The sequence below is a fragment of the Triturus cristatus genome, chromosome 12 (assembly GCF_964204655.1).
Source record: "Triturus cristatus chromosome 12, aTriCri1.1, whole genome shotgun sequence".
Classification (NCBI taxonomy): domain Eukaryota; kingdom Metazoa; phylum Chordata; class Amphibia; order Caudata; family Salamandridae; genus Triturus; species Triturus cristatus.
Genome location: NC_140595.1, coordinates 29,815,806 through 29,828,921, shown reverse-complemented (window position 1 = coordinate 29,828,921; position 13,116 = coordinate 29,815,806). Strand labels below are relative to the sequence as shown.

The window sequence follows — 13,116 nt, the reverse complement described above, 5'->3', positions numbered from 1 at the left end:
CTCTTTCTTTGACAATATTTAAAAAACCTGTCCTCAACAACAAGGAATACCTGTTTTTCTTATAGGCCCAGATATTTGTGGATTTGAAAGAAAACTGGTACACGTTATTTTTTACTATAAAGGGAAATATTATGAACTCAAGAAAGATATCAGATGTAAGGTAAGTTATATTAGAAAAACTCTAAGCAAAGCTTTGAAAAAAACGAATTTCCTTTTAATACATAATCGAGGGTTTATATTAAACAGGGGTTTAAGTAATTATTCTGCCATTTCCCTATTACTGCACATTTTAATCTTAATTGTTTTCTCACAATTCTCCGCCATTATCTTCTAACTTTTGTTACATAGCAAACATTTCTAAAAGATATCCCCTGAATGAAAACCTCATGACTTTTGCATACACGACAATTGTTAGTATCATCCTGTCTGAAGCAATTAAACCTGCTGTGTTTGTGGATGCTTCTGCGATTGTATCACTTTGGCACTTTGAGGTAAATATTTTTGTTGCTTTGCTGATCGCCATCCTCAGAATAAACAAAAATCTCACGGGCAGACTGCAGCCCTCCACACCAGATTAAAAAGCGCAGAATGTATGCACATTGTGGCAACCCCAACACTAGTGGTGGCTTTCATCCTCATCTCAGCTGCAGAGGAGTCAGAACCTGAGCTTGCCCATCCCATTATCAAACAGTGAACACAACGTAGAAAATTCCGTGGGGCTCTGAAACTTGCCCCATTCAATATTTGTGCTTCCATTCTCTGTCAAGGGTATATATATCAGTTGTCATGTCATGTGAATATTTCCAAAAATGTTCCAACTAATCCGTTGCAATCAATTACATTTTTGCAAAGAAGATGCAGTACATGTAAAGGAAAAGTGCCATAGTTGGGAATGGAAGTTTAATTCTTTATCCTCCCTGTACACTGTGATGAAAAATTTATGGAGGGTGAAGTTACATCTTGAAACTTCTATACAATGTCTTTTGGCAATACTTAAAACTCAGAAGTCATCTGGAAAGTTTTTAATTCACATACATATAGGACAGAGAGCTGAGGTGTGTATGTGTTGTCATCTGCAAATCAAGTCTAAGAAACAATCACAAAAATAAAGACATTGGGGACCAGTTGGAGGCACACCTTGACAGATGAGGAGTTGGGTGTGGTATTGGGGGAGCTCAATTCTGGTAAGGCACTGGGACCCAATGGGTTTCCTAGCGAATTCGTCCGTCGTTATAATATGCAATTAGTCTCGTATTACCGAGCAGTAGTGGAAGAGGCCCGGGAAGGGGGCGTGCTCCCTCCGGACTGGAGACACGCTGAAGTGGTGGTGTTCCATAAGCCCGGTCGGCCTCCAGATCAACATACCTCGTATCGCCCCATATCCCTGTTAAACGTGGAGGCCAAAATACTGGCGAAGGCATTGGCAAATTGTCTTCTGCCCCACATTACTGCCTTAGTGCACCCGGATCAGGCGGGGTTTATGCTCCAGAGGGTGACCAGACACAACATACGGAGGGCGCACGTTGCCGTGGCAGCCATACGGCAGACGGGGGAGCCGGCGGTGCTACTCCTGGCAAATATGGACAGGGCGTTCGATTCCCTCAGCTGGGTCTACCTCTTTGCAGTCCTACGGAGGCTCAATCTTGGTCCCCGCTTCTTCTCCTATATAACGCTCCTCTACACGGAGCTCACAGCGTCGGTTCGGGTGGCTGGCGCGTCCACCCCCACCTTTTCCATAGGACGGGGCACAAGGCAGGGGTGCCCCCTGTCTCCGTACCACTTCGCCCTAGCCATGGAGCCGCTGGCGGCGTGGGTACGCATTGATGCGCAGGTCCGGGGATTCGAATGGGCCCCAGGTCTGTCCGACCGGATTGCGCTATACGCAGATGATGTCTTATTTTTTCTTACAGACGTGGACAGGACAGGGCCGCGGCTTCTGCGCATCATGCAGATTTTGGGGGAAACGTCGGGTTTGCACATGAACCCCCACAAGTCCACCATGTGGGCTCTGGGAGAACGAACAAGAGTGGGTGCATGGGCGTCCTCGGTCCAGTCCAGTTGGCGGGGGGAGGCCTGAAGTACTTGGGGGTATTCCTGTCAGACATACCGGCAATCTCCTAGGAACGGAACGTGGCTCCGGTATGGGAGCGAGTTCGCTTACACATTAAATCTTGGTCCCACAAGCCCCTGACCCTGTTTGGCAGATCGTCGATCTTCAAGATGGTGGTGCTCCCTCGGCTCCTCTATCAGCTACAGAACCACCCATACCGGATCACGCCTAGCTGGTTTAGGCTGGTGAACTCTGTGCTCGGGCAATTTTTGTGGGAGGGGGGTAGGGTGCACGTGGCAATACGTACGTGCTTTCTGTCCACATATTACGGAGGGCTTGCGACCTAGGATATTTTGTCGTGCTATTAGGCATCGCACTTGCTGGTTCTTAATGAATGGTGGTATGGGGATAGGGGAGACCCGGCATATGCGCTGGAACGGCAGCTTATGGGGCGTCACTTACTACACACATTCCTATACTCGGCACCGTTGAGAGGTGCGCTGCTACCGGTCACACGGATAATGTTTCAGATTTGGAGGCAGGCTCTGCGCCGCATGGGATGGTGGAACACCTTGACTCGGGAGACCCCTCTGTGGAACAATGGGCGCCTGCCCTAACTGGCGGCTCTGCAGGGCTTCAAGGGATGGGACGATATTGGCATTTCAACACTGGGAGATGTGATAAGGGGTAGGACACTCAAGTCCTTTCAGGATCTACAGAAGGAGTTCCATATGCCACGGTCGCAATTTTTTCGATACCTCCAGCTTCGTCACGCCCTGTCTCCTAGTCTGGAGGGTTTGGAGTCACTCCGAATTTAGCCCACTGGAGGCGAAGGTCTTTATGGGGGACCTGAAAGACAAAAAGATCTCCCGGATATACCAATCCCTGGTCACACACTGTTCCTCCACACTGCGCAAACTTCGGGGGGATTGGGAGGCAGACGTGGGTGCCCTAGAGGAGGAGGACTGGACGGAGGCACTTGCAGCACCGCGGGGCGCGGCAATAGCGATGCGGCTCCGTCTGGTTCAGTTTAAATACCTTCACAGGGTTTATTTTACAAGAACACGACTGTGGCGGGCGGGATTGATTGCTTCCCCAGAGTATCTCCGCTGTGGTAGGGAGGAAGACACTTTCCTGCATACTATATGGCAGTGCACGTCCTTAGATCGTTTTTGGAGGGGAGTATTTGCATGCCTCACAGAGGTACTGGAGTGGGAGCTCCCCCTAAACACCGCGGCTGGCTATACTCCATGTCATGAAAGGCATAGGGGGCAATATCTACAAACGACATCTTATGCTGTTGGGGTTTACGCTGGCTAAACGGGATATTGCTAGGGAGTGGAAGGCGACACGGGCCCCTTCCATGACTGTATGGAAGAATGGATTGGATTTTTGTATGGGGCTGGAGCAACACATTTTTGTGGCCAGGGGGTGCCCACGCAAACACTATAAGATTTGGAAACGGTGGGCGGACTATCGGGGAATATGGTTAGAGCCGCCGTGGAGGTGGAGATCCATTCATTGGGGTAGTTACTAGTAGGGTCCAGTGGCAGAGGGGGGGGACGTAGGGTGCGAGCTATGAGGGTGGGATATTATGTTGGTGTTAGCGTGAGAACAAGATTAAGCGGAAGTAGTGCGATTATAGGGGAGTTGGGTGAGGGAGGGGGGAGTTAAGGGTGGGGAAACTAGTTGCTTTCAAACATGCATTTGTTCTATATCTTGATTTTCCGTATACAAATGTCATTTGCTTTCCTGTTTATGTATGATTGATGTGGCAGACGTCTCCGGAGTACAGAGCCCTGCGTTGTGATAGTCAAATTGACGAAATAAAATATGTTAAAAAAAAATAAATAAAGACATTGACAGCCTTGCAAAGGAATTCAAAGTCAAGTGAAACATAGAAAATGGTTCGTCATAAATTACTATACAACGAATCATGTTTCTGTCCAGAGCAACTCTTCCCTTTAAAGTTTCAGAACACGGAAGTCATAACAACCTCAGTTATTCAATTACTACTTCCCATTTTTAACTCAATTCATCAAATTGTCTTTAATTTCGCTTTTCTCTGTTCCTTCATCTTTAAACTCCAGCAGAGCATTTTGCACAAGAATTTATGTTTGTAGGGTATTTATTCTTTTTACGATTACTACTTTTCTTGTGGTAATTTTTGACATCTGTCTCCCTCTCAACTATAATTGCATTTGGGGATTTAGGATCCATAGTCAAAGTAAATTAATCATTTTTTTGCTGCTTTCCTAATAACATGTAGCCTAAGCAGTATGATCAAATAAATTTGCCTTTCCCCCATTAATGTAAAACAGAGTTCTTTACCAATGTGTTAGGGATGTGAAGGGATTCTTACACGCTAAAATATAATGCAATTCAGGGGCAAGCAAAGCTATACTTAACCATTAGGTTTGGGGAGAAAAGAGAGCTCACATAATATTCGACTTTCCATGAAAAGACAGGATCTTGTTAATAGCTCCATTTGGCCTCCAGATTCACTCGTCTTTTCAGCCCAGACTGTCAACACTCTACACTGTAACATTGTAATAGAAGCCTCATCTGGTGATATGGGCAGTTTGTGCACCTTAGCACTTAAACATTTAATGTATTCTGCACACAGTGCCTTGTGTAAATCTTCCTGTCAAATAACTTGGTAACTGTGCTATTAATAACACTTCAAAGATGGTGGTCTTCATTTCGAGTTCCTTAGTTTCGGAGAAACTTTGGGCTTGAAGACTGGAGTAACTCCTCTTCTACGATGGGACGTGGAGCGGATCACCCACACGTTTGGTGGGTGTGTTTAGGAAGGGCTTTCTTCCTGGGGAAAAAAGATTTCCTTGGAGAGAAAAAAAAGTTTCGCTTTAGCACAGTGCTACTACATTCTCCCTGCGTGAGCTTTTCTGCGCTGGACAACTCATCAAAATGGAAACAGCACTCATTGAGAGGAATCGCCTGACTTTTCTTCCCAGGACACCGGGAAACCTGCGTCTGGAGTATCTTACCAGGTGTACTATTGAGAACACTGGTGATTACCAAAAAGTAGTAAATCTGCAACCATGTGTATACAGAAATGATGGGGTGCAAATTTAATAATGCTTTGTTTCATCAGGTCCATTTTGTGTGTCTTGATAGCCATAAGCTGATTTTTCAGAAAAGCTTTGCACTAAGGCTGTGCCCATCACAATATATTTATGATTTTTGGTTAGTGTTTAGGTTGGTATTAGTTTGGCAGTTGCATAAGGTAGCATAGAGATCCTGTCGGGTTCCAAGAAATGACTTAACAAGGGTACCTTGGGGCTTAATGCAGGCAAGGAAATTGGGATGTACCTCCCCATGTCTGGTGGTGCAAAACAGCTGAAAAATTTGTGAAGTGGGCCCCTCAAACCCCTGCAAACCAGTGCCTCTTCACGTGCTGCACTTTTGATACCTGCAACCATGGTTCCAAGAGGAAAGTGGCTGCACGTATCTAAAAAGGAGTATTCTTGGTGCCTGTGGGAACATGGGCAGGATGACACTGTACAGTATTCTTTTTTTGTGTGAGTGTTTGTGAAGTACTGCTTAGATGTAGTCCCAAGTCAGAGTGGCCGCAGAAGTAATGGAGCAACTTTCCTGAAGCTAGCTCCTCCGAAAGAATAGTTGAGTTGTTTCAGAGTCATTCATGTGTCAAGCTGAGCATAATATGTGGCCGTCTCTGCCCCAGCCTTTTAGAGAGTCCCAAGCTGTTGTCAAATCTTCCTGTTTAGCTAAATGTCAGTGTGACCCACTCATATAAATAACTGCAGGTTCCTGTAAATGCCATTAACCAATTTATTTATTATCCGCTGTTTTGCAGGATGACCCATTCACTCATTTATACACCCTGATTGTCAGACCAAATCAAACGTACGAAGTGAAAATAGATAATGAAACGGTTCGTTCAGGCAACCTTGAGACTGATTTTGATTTTTTGGGACCGAAGAAAATAAAAGATCCTGCAGTTAAGAAACCCGACGACTGGGATGATCGACCTACCATTGATGACCCTGCAGATATCAAGCCAGAGGTGTATTTCTGTCTCAGCTTGACATTACAGTGGGTGTTTGTTCTGCCTTTTTTGATGTGCCCTACAGCTGAAATTCCTCAGCATTCAACCTGCCACATTGATGATTTTGTTAAACCAGAGCCTAATGGATCACCAAGTTGAATGTTGTTTTTAATATAGATGTGTAGAAATTCTGCCAAGAACTGTACAATTGTTTCAGCACAGTCATTTGACCTCTATTTAACCTTGTGCTGTCTCACTTGAAAAGGAGATTCAGCTGATGTGTGAAATATATTTTAGGACCATTTGTGTTTTACCGTTTGCTGTTTTTGCTTATACTCGTCATGGATTTGATTTAGCGCAAAGCTGCATGAGAGCACCTCGAAGGAGGGGAAAGAGGGGGAAGGTAAATGAAGTGGTTAGGGATTAGGCGGCATTTCTATAAATACACACTGGAATATGCATGACCTTGAAAGTTCTCTTTTTCTGCTGATCGGTATGGATAGGAACTTGTTTTTTTTACGCATAGTGAATTTTTGTGTGGATCCCTAGGCCTAAATCTTTTTTTGTCTTTTATTCTTTATGCTGTTTTCCCACTTTACTCTTCTTCCTTCAGCTCCAATAGCAAGTTACCCTACACTGGCCTGCCTTTACTCCATGCCTGTTGTATCACCAACCGATTCCAGCAGTTGACAACCATGTGTGGGAGGAAGTCAGCCGGTGCTAGCCTGTTGTTTGTATGGTACCACCCGTACAAGATCCTGTGGTTGTAATTAGTTTGCATATATGTGAGAAAGTGGCTCTGTATATACTGTTCCTTAATAGGTACAGGGTGTACAGAGTCCACAGACCCCAAGGGTTTAACAGAGGTTAAAGTTAGATATAACCTTACTCTCCAAAGTGGTAGCCTGGTCGAGCAGTAAGGCAGTATCAGAGGACAGTGTAAAGCATTTGTTGGACACACTCAGTCAGCAAATAGTTCCACACACTCAATAACTGAACTCTAGGCCAATGATTTGTATATAAAAAATATATGCTTGTTTTATTATAGAACCAACACTTGGAATTAAAATATACTTTCTCGACAGGAGATGTTTCATAAAAATACTTTTGTATATGCAATAGTCTTTTTAGTAAACAGTTACAAGTAGTTGTAGTAGGCAACTCTATTTCTAAACACAATACATTGAGCTCAATGATAAATTCAAATTATATGCAACAGATTACTTTTTAGAATACTTTTGTAATTCCAGCCCTGGGTCCTAGATCCAGTCCTGGGTCAGTTCTCAGAATCAGTTGTTAAATGTCGACTTTGGTACTGTAATGATTTTTAACTAATAGTTAGCTATTTCAAAAGTTAACACTTAGAAAATATTTCAGAGCAAAACAATCAATGATTCCCTATGGAAGAAAATTCAGGTTATAGGTACAGTAGGTTATCGTTACTTTTGTAAACCAGTACTGGGTGCCTAGACCCAGTACTGGGACCTTTATCCAAAACAGGTAAGTAATTACTTTTTCAGATGTTATACGATTTTTGAAGAATATTTAGAAATTGCAGAAATAAACACTTAGAAGAAATTTCACAGAAAAACAGTCAATGGTTTCCTATGGAAGAAAAATGAGTTAAAGGTAAGTATAGTTGTGGGTACTTTTCAGAGTAAGTGCTGGGCACCAAGATCCAGCACTGGGAGCTCACCTAAGAGCAGGTGAATAAATTTGTTTTTGTCACTCGGCTGATTTTTGGTGATTATTTGAAGATTTGAAAAGTCCACACTTAGAAGAAATTTCAGGAAAAAGCCAGTCAATGTTACCCTATGAGGAAAATAGAGTTTGCGGTTTAAGGGTAAATACTCGACTGGCAGAGTTGAGGTTCTGGGCACAGACTCAGGGGTCTCCCAGGGTCAGGTAGGTATAGTTGTTTCACCCTCAGCGACTCTAGGGCGGCCGGGTGCAGAGAGAGTTAGGCCCAATGTTATCCTATGAGGGATAGGGGGGCCTGGTTTGGTGGCTGCTGTCTGGCAAGCCACGCGGCTGTGGGAGCTGGGCTCCTGGTCACTTACTCAGGGCAAGTGGGGAAGTAGGTTAGAGTAGAGTTTTCACGGCCAGGGCCACTCGGGCGGCTGGGTGCAGGGTGCTTTTGAGCCGTCGGGCGCTCAATTGATTTCTATGGGAAATCTCCGGTTTGAAAAAAGACTGCAGGCTCAGGGACGAGGACTCTTCAGGTGCCACCACCACTTCGAGAGGTAAGTTGGGTAGTTGGAGGATAGGTAGGTACCCCGGGATTGGACACAGAGGGCCGTGGGGCGCCGGGTGCAGGGGTGCCTTTTGGTGTCGGAAAATCTTACCCTCTGTTGATCGCGGTTGGGGTGGCACTCTGTTCTGAGGCTGCAGGCTTCTTCAGGATTGTCGAGGGGGGTCCTTGGGTGCTGGACTCGGGGTCACAGTCGCCGTGGGGTCGTCCTCGTGGGTTTAGTTCACTCCGGAACCGGCCAGGCTTGGCGGGTGCAGAGTGGGCTGGGATCGCGGTTCCGGGCTGCTGCCAGGGGTGAAAGGTAGGGTCTGAGTAGAGCCTCTACTCATGGGAGTCCCAGGGGATCAGAGTTCAAAGGTAGCCAGGTCCTCCGGGGTTTCTGAGGTTGCTGGCCACAAGAGATGCCGGGTTTGGAGCAGGAGCCGGTCCGAGGTCGACAGGCCGGTAGGGCTGGGGCCAAAGCAGTTGGTGTCTCCCTCTCCTTCGCAGCTGCAGGGCAGGTCTTCTTTTCTTCTCGCTCTTCTTGTAGTTTCGGAATCTGGAATCTGGGGAAGGAAGGTTCAGGGTGCCCCTAAATACTAGATTTAGGGGCGTTAGAGGTAGGTGAAGGCCAGGGACCAATGGGTTCTTGTCCTGGGGTGGGTACACCCCCTATCCTGCCTCTCTCCTGTGGGAGGGGGGCAGTAGCCTAATCCTGATAGGGTAGGGCCTCCCATCTTCAAGATGGCGAGAGCCCGGAGTTGTGCTTCACCTCGCCTCCCCCACCTGAGGGGTGGGGTGGGCAGGCTGGCACATCCCCTGTCCTTGTATGGGGTTTCCGGCCAAGCTTCCCGCCAGAGTGGGGGGTTGCAGTGGCCTGGGGAAACTCCTAGAGGCGGCAGGCCTTTGAAGCTTCCCTTTGCTCATCCTAGGGCGGAGATTTATCACCTCACCCAGGATGTGCATTGTTGCAGGCCCGGGAGAGCAGGGGCTCTCCCACCCAGGGGTCCAGCAACGTGTCTGCTGTGTGGCAGCCTGGGCAGCCTCAGAGCAGACGTGGATTGTAGGTTAGTTGTAAGGGGGCATCTCTAAGAGGCCCTCTGGGGTGCTTGGTACATTAAATCCCACACTGGCATCAGTGTGGGTTTAATGTGCTGAGAAGTTTGATACCAAACTTCCCAGTCTTCAGTGTTGCCATTATGGTGCTGTGGAGCTCGTGTTTGACGAGCTCTCAGCACCATGTACTCTTAAATGGCAGCACTGCACTTACAGTGCCCGGGAATGGACCTGGGTACTGTAGGGGCACAGGGCTCCTGCTCCTGTGCCCACACCATGGGCATAAGGCACCCAGCCAGAGGGGTGGCTGACATATGCCTTGGCAGTGTAGGTGATGGGCATGGCACACAGAGATGTGTGCCATGTCGACTCTTCATTTTGTCCTGCACCCAGACACTCAGCCTGCACAGGCAGTGTGTGTGTGTAAGGGTACAGGACCTCTAGGGGTGGCACAATGAGTGCTGCAGCCCTTAGGGGCCTTCCCTGGTCACAAGGCCCTGGGTACCTAGGGTACCATTTACCAGGGGCTGACATGTGGCCAGGGTTTGCCAATTTGGAGTTTGTGTGTTTTAAGGAAGGAACATAGGCCCTGGGCACCTGATTGGCAGGAGTCCAGGGTACACCCAGTCAAAGTACATTCAGCAATTTAGCAAAAAGTGGGGGCACTTTCTCACAATATAGAGTAGAGGCGAATTGGGTATTGTCCTGCACACTCTTATAGTGGGGTAGTGAGCGTCCCTTCCAAGGGACCTTCCTCTTCCAGTGTCAAGGTCATGTTCAACCGCAGTACACAAGTAACCTCAGGAAAACGAAAGTATCAGTGTGCATGCTCGGCTGCCCCACCCCAGTACCAAATATCATGTTTAACAGGTAAACTGACAAGTTCTATGGTGACAGAACTCACTGATGGAGCTGGTCGGTTTTTGAGTTTTACCTGTTCAGAAGTGGCTGATTTGACGTATGTAGCGAGCTGTGCAAGGCAGAGCATTACACGTTTGACTGCTTCAGTGTAATGGCATCTCCATGAGAGAGAGCTGGTGGGGGTTTGCAGGTTTGGTAGTCACTCCTTTGGCACCAATATGGCTGTCCAATGCACATTGATTCTCAAACTCCTTTTGACACATCCTCTACCAACATTGCCCGGATCAGAACACTTTCACATGGGAGGAAAGCTCAGCACCTCCTATAGGTAATCTCTGTGGCACTGCTAGGCTGACTGGAGGTCCTTCTGACTCATCCACAAGTCCTGCTCTTGTATTGCGTAGGTTGTTGAGACAGAGGTTTAACTGACCACCAGACTAAGAGCTTAGATGCACGAAGAAATGAAGACGGACAAATTCCTCACCCTTTATAAGCACAGTACCTTTCTCCTTCTGCCACCGCAAGTCTCACCCCAGTCTCTGGGAAGACACAGGATGTACATAAAATATGTAAAGCACCATGTGGTTTCAGACTCTGCTGAGTTAAACTCTCAAATAATCCATCTGCAGCAATATTGTTGGCACATCGCAAAAACAACACTGGACAGATGGCCCAGGCACTATAATTTCTAATCCATCTTTTGCTGCGTCAACATAGCTTAAGCGTCTGTCTGAACTGCAAGACTAGGGCTAGAAGACATGCAGTGACTTTCTATTTAACAGGAAGAACTTGTTCAATACCTCACCAGAAGAGGTTTTTCAGCAGTCCAAACAGGCTCATTCAGGGCCAATTTGCAGAGTCCAATTGAAGCGGTAGTACCCAGACCACCATCTCTCTTCGGTCTTTCAATACCAAGTGCCTTATCCCACCAAAGTGCCAGCAAGCTCTTCCCCCCAATTCCTAACGTGAACATGTCCTTTCATGGGATCCTTGCATTGTATGCAAGACACCAAAGCCTTTGGACCTACTTAAATTACAGTTAGGGACTCTAGGTTGGACCACATGAATTCCTGAGCTGCAAACTCTAATGAGTCAAGAACAAAGTTGTCAGCTGCTTTAGACCACATCCTTCTGGCATTAAAATCAATCTATTGGCTGTTAGTCAAGAGAAAATTTAATTCAATGCCCTTTATTTCGCAACATTCTTACAACAACTGTTGTAGCTCTCTACAACATCAAGGCCCAACCTCAATGCCGCAGCTCCAGATTAAGATCCCTTGCAGGTACAAATGTTGTGCTGGAGGTACTTTCATCTTGGTCGATACTGCAAAAATGTGGACTTCCTTACCTCTATGCAAATGGAAAATAAGAAGGATCTCTTATCATTCTGAGGAGCGCTAAAAACGTAATTGTTCCCTTTCTTCAGTATTTAAGGCATGAGCCCTCATCCAGTTTGCCTCCTTGAATGACTTGTACTCCTGTCCAGCAGAAATATCCCAAACATATCCACTATCTTCTGGAGATTCAATCCATTCTGTGCTCAGTTCTAAATCTACTGCATGGCCAGACTGGGCTCTATGTAGAATGTGGTCCGGATTTATCATCACATATCCATACCACTGAGATGCCTGTACCTCAAGCCTCAGCCACAAGTCCATTACAACACAAATAGAGCACATCTCTGCTCCTTGCGCATCACTTCTGCATAGGACAACCTATACTCAAGCATCTTTCTAAAAAACATTCAGACTTTAGCTTGCAGTCATTTGGTCCATACCACTACCAGATAACAAATACCATAACATAGCATAACAGCATCTCCATACAACATCAGTTGTGTTGTGTGCTATGTAAGTGTTTATTATTCCTTTGGTTACATCATTGTCATTTAACACTAACAAGAACAAATAAATCAACTCAAATGCTTTGACTGATCCTAATCCTGTCAATGTCTACAGATTGCTTTTGAACACATTAGAATTTTATTTAGTGATACACCGAGTTCTGCTCAATTCCAATATTTGATTCCTAAATATTTACACATGAAAAAAGTAAGGAACAGAGATTTGTTTTCATAAAGGAGTGTTATGTTTACAAACCAATTTTTTAAAATCAAACTATTATTTTTTATTACTTACTTTATCTCTCTATTTTAGGCTAATAATCTGAAAAGAAATCACAGTTTGTTTTAGTGGACCACTTAACCTTAACAAAAAGCAGTATATGTCACATTAAAGTTAACATACTGTGATAATGAAAATACTTTTATTAGAGTTGTAGAAGACTATCGAAGATACACAAGCTGCTATCCAAATTGCGTACAGCAATGTATTGCTTTTAGCAGAGGCACTTAAGAAGATAAGGCATAGAACAGCTGTTCTTTATAGTAACATTAAGAGAATTAAAATGCCGAAACGATATGAGTTTGATAAACTCTTGGTGCTGGACAGAAGTATTGATTATAGATATCATAATTATACATCAATATTTTGTCGCCTATTTAGAGATGAAGACTAGCCTGTATTGTTTTCTCCTCTAAAGATATTATCAAATCCCAAGAGACATAGACAAACTAAAACAATGGAAATAATTAAATCTAAAGAATCTTAAACTGTGATACTCCCTAGACCTGTAGGGCAAGTGATAGAGAAAGAACTGTTCTTCCGAAACAAGAAAAACATAGATTTCACTTAAAATTATATTCAAAGAGTATTTAAAGTAGAACAGAGTACATTTATAGAAAGTAGCAATGCACAGAAACACTGACAGAATCACAAAACACAGACATTTAGTATCAGAAAGATGTTAATTTTTTTAATCTCAAATCAATGGAAGTGAGTCAATGCCCCATCATCTGCCCATTCCTCAGTTCAGAGTTACCCAGAAAAA

At 45.2% G+C, this 13,116-nt stretch overlaps 1 protein-coding gene across 1 annotated transcript in view; it reads left to right on the top strand.

Moving 5' to 3' along the window:
• CALR3 (calreticulin 3) overlaps positions 1-13,116 on the top strand; it is a 44,811-nt gene that overhangs the window by 5,913 nt on the left and 25,782 nt on the right. Inside the window, exons 4-5 of the mRNA XM_085639759.1 lie at positions 66-160; positions 5,889-6,098. Coding sequence (XP_085495885.1) covers positions 66-160; positions 5,889-6,098 — 305 coding nt within the window. The remainder of the gene's footprint in view (positions 1-65; positions 161-5,888; positions 6,099-13,116) is intronic.